This window comes from Alosa pseudoharengus, unplaced genomic scaffold (assembly GCF_046254945.1).
Source record: "Alosa pseudoharengus isolate Yale_2024_CS ecotype anadromous, Long Island Sound unplaced genomic scaffold, YU_APseudo_1.1 YU_APseudo_1.1_scf_24, whole genome shotgun sequence".
NCBI lineage: Eukaryota > Metazoa > Chordata > Actinopteri > Clupeiformes > Clupeidae > Alosa > Alosa pseudoharengus.
In genome coordinates this window covers 21982224-21996012 of record NW_027468689.1, presented here as the reverse complement: position 1 = coordinate 21996012, position 13789 = coordinate 21982224, and the positions used below count along the sequence as shown (strand labels likewise).

Here is a 13789-nt window from a genome sequence, read left to right as displayed (position 1 = left end):
ACTATAATATAATAGATTAGATTAGATTATAATCAGAAACCTGCATTATAAGATTATATATATTTAACACCCGGAGAGAAGAAATACTCTTTTCCGATTGGCTGGTGGGGTGGCTATTTATTCTGAATAACGGGACACCTATGAAGTAGATCTGGTAAAAAAAGTTTAATCACTGTTCCATATCAATGCTTATGAATGGTAACTATAACAACCATAGTAGGAAGACAGTTGAGCCTGGAAGCAGGCTTCGCAACAATGGAATCAACTGTAAACAAGCTAACTGTCCATGCTATCGCTGTTAGGGCTATAAAGGCATGACTAGTGCCTATAGTGGCAACCGGGTGATAAGCGGGATAAAATCCTTCGAGGTGTCCTGTTATATGGAATTAATGAACTTGGGTAGAGGAAAGTCTTTGCCTCCTCCTCGTCCATTAATTCCGTATAACAGGACACCTCGAAGGATGTTATCCCTTACATATACTGTATATATATAATCTTATAATGCAGTGCAAATGTAATAATCAGTATGATAATAATATTTGATAATATAATATCAATATCTAATGTAATATCAATCCCAATATTAGATTGGAATATAATCAGAGTGCTTATTTGTCATTATACGATGAATGCTGTTGTATGTAGGGAGTCCCAGGCCCGGTAGGACCCCAAGGAAAGGAAGGAGATCAGGGTGTGCCTGGACCTCATGGTCCTCCTGGAACCCGAGGAGAATATGGTGAAATTGGACCGGAGGTTAGCCCCCTCTTTGCTTTACTGAGTAGAGAGAGTCCTGCTACTTTCGTGGCACTCTCTCACTTTTCTGTATATATATTCATCAATTTAGTTTAATAAAGATGAATTTAACGTGTAAGATACTATAAGTGTAATACTCTTGTAAGACAAAAGTCTCTCTCCCCTCCTTGGCCCTAAGGGACCCCCAGGAGAGCCTGGTCCCCCCGGTCTCCCTGGCCCTGTCGGTCCACCCACTGGTGTTGTGGATGAGCTCTTTGCTGACACTTTCCCTGACTACGAGGGTGAGGACGCAGGCTCCCCAATGATCGATATCGAGGCCTCCGACGCGGCAGCCATCGACCCGAAGTCTGATTCGCCTCCTGATGTCATTAAGGACGAGGCGAACCCCGTCAGCAATGCCATCAACGGCGTCACCAAGAGTGCGGCCAAGGTCCGCGCCAACACGGGCATCCACATCTCCCTCAAGGCCCTGAGCAGCCAGCTAAACAGCATGAAGAGCCCAGATGGCACCCGCATGCACCCGGCACGCACCTGCGACGACCTCAAGCGCTGCTACCCCGACAAGAAGAGCGGTGGGTTGCGCAGTCATGGTGCTCACAGGGTGCTGTGGGATGGAGGGGATGGAGGCGTTGATGGATGAGATGGGGTGGAATTTCTAATGGAGGTGGGGTGGTGAATAGTTGATTTCACAGTAACCTACTAAAGGGGTGTGTTTGGGGGTACGGGTGGGGTTCGGGGGGGGTGTTGTGGGGTGGTTGATTAGAGGATTTTTTAGTAGAACCTCAAGTGCTGCTACCCTCACAAGAAGAGCAGTGGGTGGAGAGTCATGCTGTGGTGGTGGGGGCATGATGGATAGAATGGGGTTTCTTGTGTGTGTGTGTGTGTGTTTGGGATGAATTTGGGGTTGACAGATGACTGTTGAAGAATTTAATCTGCTAAAGGGGAGGGGTTTGATTAGGCAACATTTTAGAGTGGAACCAGGTTGAATGGGTTTAATCTTACACTGTGGAAATAAAAAGCCTCTCTGTGGTAGAAAAGCCTATTTACACCCAGGCAGAAGCAGGTATTACCTGGTTAATGACTTTCCCCGTGATCGGGTGTTAATAGGGTTTCAAGGAGGGGGCTTACATGGTGTATTGTTCCAATGCTCTTTCATTTTGATCTCATTGTTCAGACAGAATAAAAAACACAGTACTTCTACTGAAGTATTAAACCTCTTACATTTTAAGTTTTCGGTCTGACTGTGGTGGTGTCAGATTCAAGTAAGCCTAACTAATACCTTTTTGTTCATGTTTATTGTGGATGGTTTTTTGTTTTTGGTAGGTGAGTACTGGATTGATCCCAATGAGGGCAGTCTGAATGATGCCATCAAGGTGCACTGCAACATGGAGACAGGCGAGACATGTATCTCTGCCCATCCCACCAGCGTCCCACGCAAGTCCTGGTGGTCGTCTAGCTCTAACCACTCAAAGCCCATCTGGTTCGGAGGCAACATGAATGGAGGAACTCGCGTAAGTGCAAATACTGATCTTCACTTCAAATTAATTTTTAAAACTTTTTATGCTGTAACAACACACACCAAATGTTGTGAATGACAATACAATCTAGCGATACACATGCATACAGAACAGAAGTGAAAACAGAGAGAAAGAAAGAAAACATGACAGAACAAAGTCTTTATAATAGTACTTACAAAGTACCATACACATTGTATATTCTGACAAATCTGGTAATTCACAACTTTTCATCTTTCAGTCGGTCTATAGAAGAACAGTTCAACCTTTTCGCAATTCCATAAACCACTCCTTAAAACAAGGAGCTTCTGTTTTTTCCAAGTCCTCATCAGCAAATTCCTTTTTTTTCTGACATTACAGTTAACTCTTGAATGGATTAAAATCTGATTTGGTCCATCAGGTCCATCAGTCGGGGACCAGCTCTGCCCCACTGCAGATGCTGTTTTATCTACGGAAAAGATGCCCTTTGCCATGTTTGCTCTGCCTCATATAAAACCTGTTTTAAACCCTCATTTAAAAATAGGCTACTTGCTCACTCAGTGCTCAATTTAATAACTTGGTAACTCATTTTTGTTCAAGACATTTACTACACAGGTGTTTGAAATGGTAACGTGCGATTGCTCTAAATGTCTTTCTAGTTTACCTATGGGAATGAGGGGGCCTCTCGTAACTCGGTGGCTGTCCAGCTGACCTTCGTGCGCCTGCTGTCTAAAGAGGCCTCCCAGACGCTCACCTTCCACTGCCGCAACAGCGTGATCTACAAGGACGAGAGCGCCGGCAACCTAAAGAAGGCGGCCATCTTGAAGGCAGCTGACGGAGTCGACATCCGTGCCTACGGCAACAGCCGAATGAAATACACCGTCAGCGAGGACGGCTGCTCCGTAAGTAGTCTCCCTTTGTTTTTTCTTGGTGGAGAGTGATTTTTCATTTAGGACGAGAGATACAAACATGCAAGTATGTGATGTGGTTTGAAGAACAACTTGAATCAGAAAGGTCATTGTAAGGTTTTACACACACTCATAAAATGCAAAGGACATGAGCCTAAGAGTTGCACGAACAATAACAGTTATTTAATTTCTAGTTGCTAAGCCAATCATTATTGCCATTTCTCACACTCGATTATGGTCTTAGCAATGCTATTAAGGTGGAATCACCCATAGCCTACTGGGCAAAAGCATCCTCTGTATTATTTATTCATATCACATTCTTTCAACCGTAAAGTCTATTAATACAGTATGCTCAGAGTAACACAGACAAGTTTAACTTGTGAGGATAGAGCTGATTCCACTGATGCCACAGACCCCGGTGCACAACAAAACATCTCTCTTTAGAAATACAGGAACAGCTTATTGAGCTAAAGAGTGACTACATGTTGAAGCACTGCAACCCTCTGCAGAGCATGGGAGAATACACCCCCATCTCTCATACACATGAAAAGTTATCCTCCATTCCAGTTTGTCATAGTCTACTTGTGTAACGCAGGCTTTTCCAAACTGACGGCTACAACAAACTAAGGACAACCTGAGGCTGTATGTTTTAATCCAAACTGGGAAGCTTTGAAAAATATTGGGTCATGTTTCACATCACACTGAGCTGAGTCTTACCAGTTCATGTACAAGTAGGAATGATGGCAGTAATAACAGAGACTACTACTACTACTACTACTACTACTACTACTACTACTACTACTACTACTAAGTCCAGTACTACTATTCCAGCACTGCTTTTAATAAGGTTTAGTTTGAAAGTGAACATATTATTCGAAACCAGAAAGATCTTAAGTGAAAAGAATATGCATTGTATTGCACTGTAACCATGTGACTCAGCCGCTTGCTCTGTAAAGGTATTTATGTCCTTCCCAAACTGCATTAAAATAGTGTGCTTAGCAAGCAGAATTTTAAAAAATTCCCGGGAGAGAAATCTCCCTCATCCCAGAACTTTTAAAAAGCCTGAAACACCCCTATAAGCCCACGTAACCTACAGCCAGTGTTGTAAAAGTTTTTACGCTTTGCGGTAGGCTATTTGATAAGGGATGACATGGGTAGGTTGATGTGATTAAGAGGGGCTTTCTGTTCCAGTTTATGTAAAGGTTTTTCTTAGGCTCAATAAGGAGAGGCCCATGTTAGGCTAGCCTACATTTACCAAACATTTTGTAAATAAGGTCGGTTTTTTTTTTTTGCACGTATGCGTGTGCGTACTATGGAATACAACCCTAGCGGCGCCCCTGATGTGACTTACTTCTGATATTTACCATAACACACACACAACACTATTAACATTAATTCTTATTTTGTTGGTTTGGCTCTACAGGATGCTCCCAGTGACTGGGGCAAGACTGTTTTTGAGTACCGGACTCAGAAACCAACCAGACTGCCCATCGTGGACTTGGCTGCAGTGGATGTGGGCAGAGCTGATCAGGAGTTTGGAATTGATATTGGCCCAGTGTGTTTCTCATAAGTCTGAGGAAAACACCCTAACACAACCTTTCCTTGGCTCGGATCACCAAGGGATCCATGAACTTATCTGCGGATGGAATCAGCAGCCTGGCTGACAAACACAGACTTCCTTGCCCAAGACAAGTATTTATTACGTCTTCTCAGATAGACATCACTAAACACCAAATTTGTAATGGGACAGGAATACCATGGAGCCATATTGAGAATTTTTTTTTTTTAACCACAGCAGTATTTTACCTCTCAAGTTGAACTTCATCATAATTCCTACTGGTTGGGTTGTTTGGCAATTTTAGCGGGCATATTGACCCACACAAAGAAGTCTCCATGATCTCTTGTTCATAACTTTTTTTCTTCTTTTTATTACGTGCAATCACCCTTTTCTTTAACTAGAAATAAAACAAAAAAATTACCACATGCAATAAGTTTTAAATGTTTTGATATGTTAGTTATTTATGTTGAATGAATCATTATTGTCCTACTTGTAATTCTATCCAGGTGGTGCTATATGAAATCTAAGCTCAGATTTTTTATTTGACCTTTTTTTGTCCCTGTTCTTCAGTGGGGCCCCAGGGCATTGGGTGGGTTAACCTGAATTAAAGAGGGCCCTGGAAGGCTTGTGTTTGTGTGGTTTGTTGATGCAGTTTCACTCCCCTTCTCATCCCCTGCTCTGACCTCTTCATGGATTGGAAGATTTAATTTCAAATGGCGCCCCTTCACGTATGACATTATGCATGCTACCTCTGGATGTTATTTATGGTAATGCACGGGCGCTTCGAGAGATGATTAATTGCCGGCAGCCTAATGAGGTTTCCCCCATGCCATCAGTAGACTCTGCAGGTGAGGGTTGTGGTAATCACTTAACATAATATGGTCATGACCGCATGAAAAGCAGGTGCAGTCTGGCCAGTATGAATGGTTATTTGTGTCTGCACTGAGCACCAGATTGTTCTTCTTTTTTGTGCTTTGGACATCTCAAGACATTCCAATTGCTGCTCAGAATATCAGTCTCATCCTTTACGTTCTATTATGTGGAGGCCTGTGCCAAACAAAACAAGTTACTTTGGTTTGACAATTGACGATGTCTCTAAAGTAATCCTGTTTCAGATCTTGTGGGCCAATGTGATTTTGTTTGTTTGTTTCTCCACATTTGATTAAAGCAATCGTTCAACTTCTAATGTCTTCAGTGTAGCGAAACCTCTTCCATCATCGTGTTTGTATGAAAACCAATGGTCTTAATGGAACATTTTCGTTTGTCTTGAAATGTCTTCAACCGCGCAAGTGGTTCTTCAGGAGTTGATTCTTCTATTCAATGAATAAGTACACATGAATATAAGAACACATGTTGGGCACAGTCACATTAGGCCAAGTCACAAAATAGACTAATTTCATTCAGGACTGAAGACGTTTACAATTTATTCTCCAAATAGCATAGAAAAACACATAACACTTGCAGTTCTAAGCCTTTGTGTAAGTGCACATTGTAGGGCTTCCACCTCTTATGACATGGATGTAGTAAAGTGAAAATAACAGTGGTTAAGTTAAGGGTGGAAGTGCTGGTTCGGTCTACATGCTGATGTTAGTATCAAACACAGATTTGAATCACCAAAACTTTAGTTACCAGTACAATAAACCTGTAAAAATGACTAAAGAGGCTAACAAAACTAAAAAGCTAAATGACCTAAAACAGAAATGTGGGCATTTGCGACCCCTGAAGTGCAAACAATCATGTTTTAAGGTCCTATTCATTTAGCAGAGTAAATGGATGTTTTAAATGATGACAAATGTTAGTTTGTACATGGGATGATTTACGTAGACATGCAAATCAGTTTTTGTAGGTGAAATATTATGTCACTAACAGTGTTTGATTTATAGTAAAATTCTGACAAACTCTGAAATAAAATAAAAATGCAATTGAATTGCCACTAGTTACAACGTACAAGATTCTGATGAATGTGGAATAAACTTAAAAGACATTTTCAAGTTCTTCCATGTGCAAAAGTCTAAAGTAAAGAAATTGCTAAATTAAATAGATTTAACTCTGTCATTATATTAAAATGCCCTCTAAACAGTTGGTATTTTCATTCTTCCGCTCAAATTAACAAATTTCACTATTATATGACATTAAATAATGAAATCTTTAAACCCCTACATATGATGTCAATCTTGTTTCATTCACCCTACAAAAATAAGAAATTCCACATGTGTGGCTTTAACAGTATATCTCTTTGACACAATGCAAAATGCAAATAGAAATACACTGAAAATCTTGATTTAACATTTCAGCAAGAACTCATTACAAATCATTTACAACTTAGAATTCTATTTACATAAAAAAAGGTTTGTTTTGACATCAACATCGACTATCCGGTGGATCCATCGCAAATACTGTGCCTTCCAGAGTTAGTCCCATTTTGAACCCCTCCTGTGAGAAAGCAAACAAACAAACCATAATCATTTAGTGGTTTATATTGTTCTCCATAAATAAATCTGCCTCCTATGACAAAGTACAGCCATTCACATGCATTGCTTAAGCCATTGCACATGGCAATCCCCCGACAGGGCACTTAGAGCTTATGTAACAGTCTGCCAGAGTTAAAAGCAACGACTTGCTTATGCTATGCTGCTTTTCAAACGTGAATGAATAAAGATACAAAGAAATAAAATCAGTCTCCATGAAAATGACATGAAAAGACGGAAACCAGGCTGATGAAAACGAAAAAATAAAATGACAATACAGCCATGGGCATGCTTTCCAATGAAAAAAAAACAATGCAGCAAAATACATTTTTCATCTCAAAAACGATGAATCCAGAAGCACATGAACAAACTCAGTTCAGTTCATCACCAACTTTTGAGGGTGGTGGAAAAGTTCGCTTCCTTTTATCTGCCGACATAAATAATTCAGAGGCAGTTTATCATCGAACAGATTATTGAAATGCAGAAATGCAGCAAGGGAAAAAAAACCCTTTGCTTGTCTAATCCCAATCTGAGAGTCCCTAAACTGAACTGGAAGACAGAGACTGACAGCCATGGCACAAACGTCACAGAAGCCAGGGGATGGTGGCAACAGCAAAAATAACACTCTGGGTTATTTCAAGTCTCAGAGGAAGAATCAAGCGTACAAACCATCTTTGCCGCTGCAGCGTGAAGAGAGGAGAGGAGAAAGATTATAGTTGTTACTAGAATACTAAAAAACCTCAGGCAAAAACAATGATAGAATGAACCAAGAAAATGAAGCTCTCTGTTAGAATGCAAAGCTAATTTAGTTTAACGCTAAAATGTAGCCTGATATATTTGATTGCTCATTTTTACTCCTGGTTGAAGAGTCAAGGCAGCTGTCTGAAGTTATTGTCAATCACATCCTGTCACCACTTTGACATTTATGTCTGAGAAAAGTGGTTGTTGTCATGGGGATGTCAATGCAGCTCCTATCTGATTGCTCATGAGGGAACCACAAAACAACAAAGGCAAAACAGCCCTCTATAAAGAATATACACCTACATTATGGCTTCAACTAAAATTCATATCTGGTGACAGCTAAGAGAACAATCCAAATGATAAGTTATGCTGGCCTGCACTTTAACCATTCATAATTTAAGTATAATTGTCTGTACCCTTTGCTGCCTGGTGAATATTTCATTTGAGTTTTACTGGGATATTCCTTGGTTAAGTTTCCCTTGACTTTTGCTGGTTCATGGTGGAATGTTTTACCTAAAGCCCAAAAGCTCATGCTTTCTCTTCAACTCTCAAATCAATCAGTGAGCTCATCCAGATAATGTGTGTGTATGTGTGTGTGTGTGTGAGTGTAAGTGTGTGTGTGTGTGTGTGTGTGTGTGTGTGTGTGTGTGTATGTGTAAGAGAGAGAGAGAGAGAGAGATAGAGTGTGTGTGTGATTATGTATTCACCTGCATCTCGTCCAGCTTGGATTGTATGTCGGGAGAGTAGTCTGTGGGTACACAGATGAAAGGGTCAAACGGTTCAGCTCCAAACAGGTCTATTCCTGTTGAACAGAAGAATAGTAGACAGGAGAGGAGGATAGAAGAAAGGAGGAAGAGGAGGGGAGGAGAGGGAAGAAAGGATGCTCAAAATGTGAAGGACAGTAGAAAGCATAGGCACAGAGATTTGGAAATAGGAAAGGAAGGCAGCAGTGTATATATGATGAAAAGAAAAGGATCAACACAGTAAGGGGGAAGGTTCAGGAGTAAAAACAACATGGATAAACAAGAGAGGACCGGGCAGAAAATGAGAAGAGGGATGGAATGAAGAGAGGGATAGAGAGAGAGAGAGAGAATGAGAACCCACAATCAACCCTGTGATAACTTTAACTGAGTATCATTCTACACCAAAGTCAGTTATAATAGGATATAATAGGATATCTATTGAAAGGGTGGTCTCCAAACAGGTCTCATAATTCCTAAGGCATAACCTCCTTAGCCTAATCAATCTGGCTTTAAGAGCGGCCACTTGTTGACGGCTGTGTTGTCTATGACAGAAGCTTTAAAAGAAAGCAGAGCAACAGCTCAGTCCTCGGTATTTATCCTACTTGACTTATCAGCTACTTCCACCACCTAGTAGATGATCCAAGAATATGGCTGACCTAAAAGGGCAGTCCATGTAACCCCACTGCTCATCAAGCTCCACTGGTTACCTATAGCAACTTGCATCAAATTCAAATCACTAATGCTGTTCTACAAAGCGTTCACCGGTTCCGCACTGAATAAGTTGAATGCTCTCATTAAGGCATATGCTACCACCCGACTGCTGTGCTATGCAGCACTGTGCTGGCACACTCATGGCAATCCAAACTACTATATTCTCATCTGTGGTTCCCCGATGGTGGAATGCACTACCAGTTGCTCCCAGAGCAGGGGCGTCCCTCTCTATCGTCAAAAACCTCTTGAAGACGCAGCTCTTCTGAGAGCACCTCCTCTCCTAGGACTACTCACAACCTAGAACACTTAACTTGTGCTTGCCATGACCTTCTTCTCTATCCTGTCTATCCTTCTTATCTACATCCCTTGACTAAAAGGTGCTCTAAGCGATGTTGGGTAACGTCACTTCTGTTGACGTTCAAACAAAACAGAGCGCTAGCTCGCTACTCCCTCCCCCTCCCTTCCGTGCAATTGAAACTCTCCTAAATGTGCATCTTGTCGGTGATTGGCTGGAACAGTTTGTTATGTTTTTATGGTCCAGGATGGACCAGGTTGTTTTTGTTGCTGGTTTGGAGCCTGGGCTGCCCACAGAGACCGCGTTTTTTTACAGTGTATTCAGGGCACAGGCACCTGAATACACTGTAAAAAAGTGAGGTGATGTTTGCTGTATGACAAAAAAAATTTAGCTTAAAAAACTGCGTGACATTGCTTAAATCACCTTTAACTTGACTATGAACTGTTATTCTACTCTTATACAATGAAGTACTTGTAATTCTTATAGTATAGTAGTAATCTGTTTATAAATGGAACTTTATAAAATACAAAGGATAAAATGGATGGTGGTAGATACAATTTCCATGTTTTTATTTTCCTTCAAACATCCATCATTTACATCATTCAACAATACATTGTATTAGCATTACCACACTTCAAAAGGAAGTGCTTATTGTTATACTATTATCACCTATTCGAACTGTACCTTGACTGCTCCTATTTTGGCTTAGGATAAAAACACCAGCCAAAATAATAAATAAAGGCTTAAATTCTCACAACGTACCCGAGAGAGAGACATACTTACTCCTCTCCTTAAGTGGTAGACAAGATGGAGGAGGAGGAGGAGGAGTGGAGGGAGGTGGGGTGCTCCCGTTGCTGTCCGATATCTTCGCCATGGGCGACACAGGTGAGAAGGGCACCATGTCGAAGACATCAGTGGATCGCCCCCGCGTGGGGATACTCCCGGCCTGGAGGGGAAGACGAGTGGAGGTCAAAGTTCAAAGGTTGTCTATGAATCTGATTGGCTCCTGATCCTCACGTGTCAGCTCCTTTACATGCTGAAGTGTCAGTGCTGAGTGATGGAGTCTTCAAAGCAGAATAAGCAATTAGCTGTAAAGTAGCAGTGCCGGGGTTGAAAGGCTCTGGCTCTGCCTTTGATCTTCTCTGGTGGGTGAGCGAAGATAAGACCTTTATACATAATGCAACCGCGTTAACCACCACTCTTGGATTTTTCATAATCAATATGCCAGGAAAATGTGTTGAATCAAATAAAAATTAAACTTTAAATATTTCAATCCTTTTTAAACTTGGATTTTAATGAAACTTCTGACATTTTTAGGAATATGAATCGACAACTATAAAATGCCAGGCAGAATATGTGTGTGTGTGTGTGTGTGTGAGTGCGTGTTTGAGTGTGTGTGTACTGGGCTCTGAGTTGACCTCTTTTTTAGGGTTTAGCTCAAATATAAAAATGGTTCATTTTTAAGATGTAAAGTATAACATAGTACACATACCTGTCTATCAAAATGGGTTTCCATCTGTATAGGACAAACTATAGTAGGGTAATGGTTGTTGCTGCAATATAAATGGATCTAGTTTTCTACCATGTGATGTTACACTGTATTTGGTGGCCTTGACATCGGATTGATTTGCTGTGGCTTGTCATATTCCACTTCTATGTTGCTTTGCTTAAAAGAGTCACCCATTTTGGAAAATCTGAACTGTGAGCTGTGATTGGCTCAGTGGTGCTGGTGAGGAACTGGAGACCTGGGATCTAAAATCCATCAATTAGCCTTTTTGTTAAAGTACTGTATTTGCTGAATAATCTGACCATTTTCCTACATTCTCTTAAATACGTTTTTACAGTTAGCTATGCTACAAGCTGAGGCAATGGAAACTTTTTCTTCTAATTGACCATCCAAAAGCAGGCCATTGTCTCTACTAAATGTGCATTATCAGAGAAAATAAGTTGTGCAGGAAAACAAAGTGCTGAATAGTGGGTGAGTAAAGAGAAGCAAAGCGCTGGTTATTACGCGAGGGCGTGGCACACTGTGGTCGCTTAGGGGCTTTGATTGGGCGGGTTTGGAGGGCGGGGGTGTGAGCAGGCCGGCTGACTGGCTGGACTCAGGGGAGCTGGCGGGGGTGAGCGTGACGGAGCAGATCTCCAGACAGGAGAGGCTCGTGAAGTCGCCACCACCACCGACGCCGCCACCGCACCAGAACAGAGCCGAGGGGCGCTGCAGCATGAAGGCCTCGTTACTGGGGTTCAGGTGGAGGAGCTACAGAGGGAGAGAGAGACAGAGAGAAAAGAAGAAAGCAAGAAGAGAAGAAAGAGGAGGGAAAAGAGAGAGGAGAAAGAGAGACGGAGAGAGAAAAGGAGAGGAGCAGAGAGAGAGAGGAGAGAGAGACAGAGAGAGAAGAGGAGAGAAGAGGGAAAAGAGAGAGAGGGGGAGAGAGGGAGGAGGGAAAAAGAGAAAAGAGGAAAAAAGGATGAGAGAGACTTGAAGAAAGAGAGAAAGCAGGAAAGGAAAAGATAGGAGGAGAGTAAGAGTGGAGGATGAAAGAGAGAGCAAAAGGGGAAAGAGACAGAAGGAGATTTTTTGTTTTATTAGAGGGTTAAATGGAATCAAAAGGTAGAAGTGAAAGGTGGCAGTTCATTGGTTAAAAGGCAAAACTAAAGAGGAGTGTTAGGAAAAGATAGTCACTTAGTCACTTGGGCCTATTTCTGAACCACCATTTTAGATTTCATCTAGTTGTCGCCTACACCATTGTGAATTGACAGCTTATACAACAACTTCATACAAATGTAAAAAGTAGACCAGAACACCGACCAACACAAAGAGAATTCATCCGCATCATCTAAAGGGAAAATTAGGGCAAGGCATGTGTGAATACTGTAAAGAAAGAAGTGGTGCCTCGCTGTAGTGGCTGTTTGTCAAATTATTTGAGAACCTACAGGAGAAACTTGGGCATTCATCAACTGGTCCTCCAGATTCTGAAGCTGCTTTTTTAATCTTGAGTTCTCCGCCTCCAGATCTTGAATCTAGCACAAAGAAGAACAAAGATCTTCAACAAAACCAAAATAACAACAACAACAACCAGATAAGATGGAGGAAAGCTAATAATAAAACATTCTACAGTTCTGTATTTTATATCGCTCTATTTCAAGCATGAATCAAGGAGATTATTAAAACAGCTGGAGGTTTTTCCTCAACTCTACAGATGAATGACACAAACAGCTGGGAAATATTATAAATAGCAAGGGAAGACTGATAGAGATTTTCTGGCCTTTGGCTCACTCCGGTTCATATACAAAACAGTTTTGAGCTCAGTCCTGTCTATTTCAATAACATCTCGTATGAATCTCGGATGTGAGCCTCAGCTTTATAAAGCCCCTCAGCATCTTTTTCTGTGAATTATATATTTGCCAAAAAATATATATCTATATCATCATGAATAAATAATCAATGTTCTGTTGAACTCCTACCCTCCTCTGTAAGTTGCCTATCTGTTTCCTGGTCTCCATGTCTTTACCACCAGACTCTAGGAATTTTTTGTACGCCAGATCAAACGCTTGGCCGATCGCGAGGGTGATCTCCTCTGCCTGCACCACAACAGCAAAGACAGAGGGCACAAACAGTAAGCACAAACAGTAAACAGTAAACACGGTAGAGGAGAGTAAACAGCTGAGTGAAAGCATGCAATCTCTTCTGCACACAGAGCAGGTCAAGTCAAACACAGACTAACAATAAATTAATAGGGTAATGACTGATCCTAAAATAGATAAAGTTCAATAACAACTACTTGCTGTATACAAAAGGACATAAACATAGACATGAGATGAGAAGAAAGATAAGTGTTTTAATGAGATGAGTAAAAGAGACAAATCAGAAAAGTGTGTGGTGCTTAAATCGAGTCTAAGGGTAGCCTGCGGTGAGTATTGGGTCAACAGGGGTCTAGAGTTCTTGGAGAAATATGGATAAGGAAAGATGGCAGAGGTGGATTGCAGTCAGGAACGATGAATCATTCTGAATATTGGTGCTGGACAATATTGCTCTTCAGGACAAATATATATTACAGTTCAATATATTGTTACAGTCACAGCTGAAATGTATTACTACATTAATAATATTAGCTCGTC

At 41.2% G+C, this 13789-nt stretch overlaps 2 protein-coding genes across 4 annotated transcripts in view; one reads left to right on the top strand and one right to left on the bottom strand.

Annotated features, from left to right (window-relative positions):
• The window catches only part of col5a2b (collagen, type V, alpha 2b), a 40953-nt gene extending 35055 nt beyond the window's left edge, over positions 1-5898 (top strand). For both annotated transcript variants that reach the window (XM_076303472.1, XM_076303471.1), the window contains exons 50-54: positions 646-753; positions 932-1325; positions 2077-2264; positions 2906-3148; positions 4578-5898. In XM_076303472.1, the coding sequence (XP_076159587.1) occupies positions 646-753; positions 932-1325; positions 2077-2264; positions 2906-3148; positions 4578-4724 (1080 nt within the window). In that variant the 3' untranslated portion in view covers positions 4725-5898. The remainder of the gene's footprint in view (positions 1-645; positions 754-931; positions 1326-2076; positions 2265-2905; positions 3149-4577) is intronic.
• A 221-nt stretch (positions 5899-6119) lies between these two features.
• The window catches only part of gulp1b (GULP PTB domain containing engulfment adaptor 1b), a 42096-nt gene continuing 34426 nt past the window's right edge, over positions 6120-13789 (bottom strand). The window contains exons 7-11 of one of the 2 annotated variants that reach the window (XM_076303469.1): positions 13136-13252; positions 12605-12691; positions 10433-10616; positions 8629-8723; positions 6120-7145 (exon numbers count right to left, since the gene is read on the bottom strand). In XM_076303469.1, the coding sequence (XP_076159584.1) occupies positions 7074-7145; positions 8629-8723; positions 10433-10616; positions 12605-12691; positions 13136-13252 (555 nt within the window). In that variant the 3' untranslated portion in view covers positions 6120-7073. The remainder of the gene's footprint in view (positions 7146-8628; positions 8724-10432; positions 10617-12604; positions 12692-13135; positions 13253-13789) is intronic. The other variant, XM_076303470.1, reaches the window with a different exon arrangement.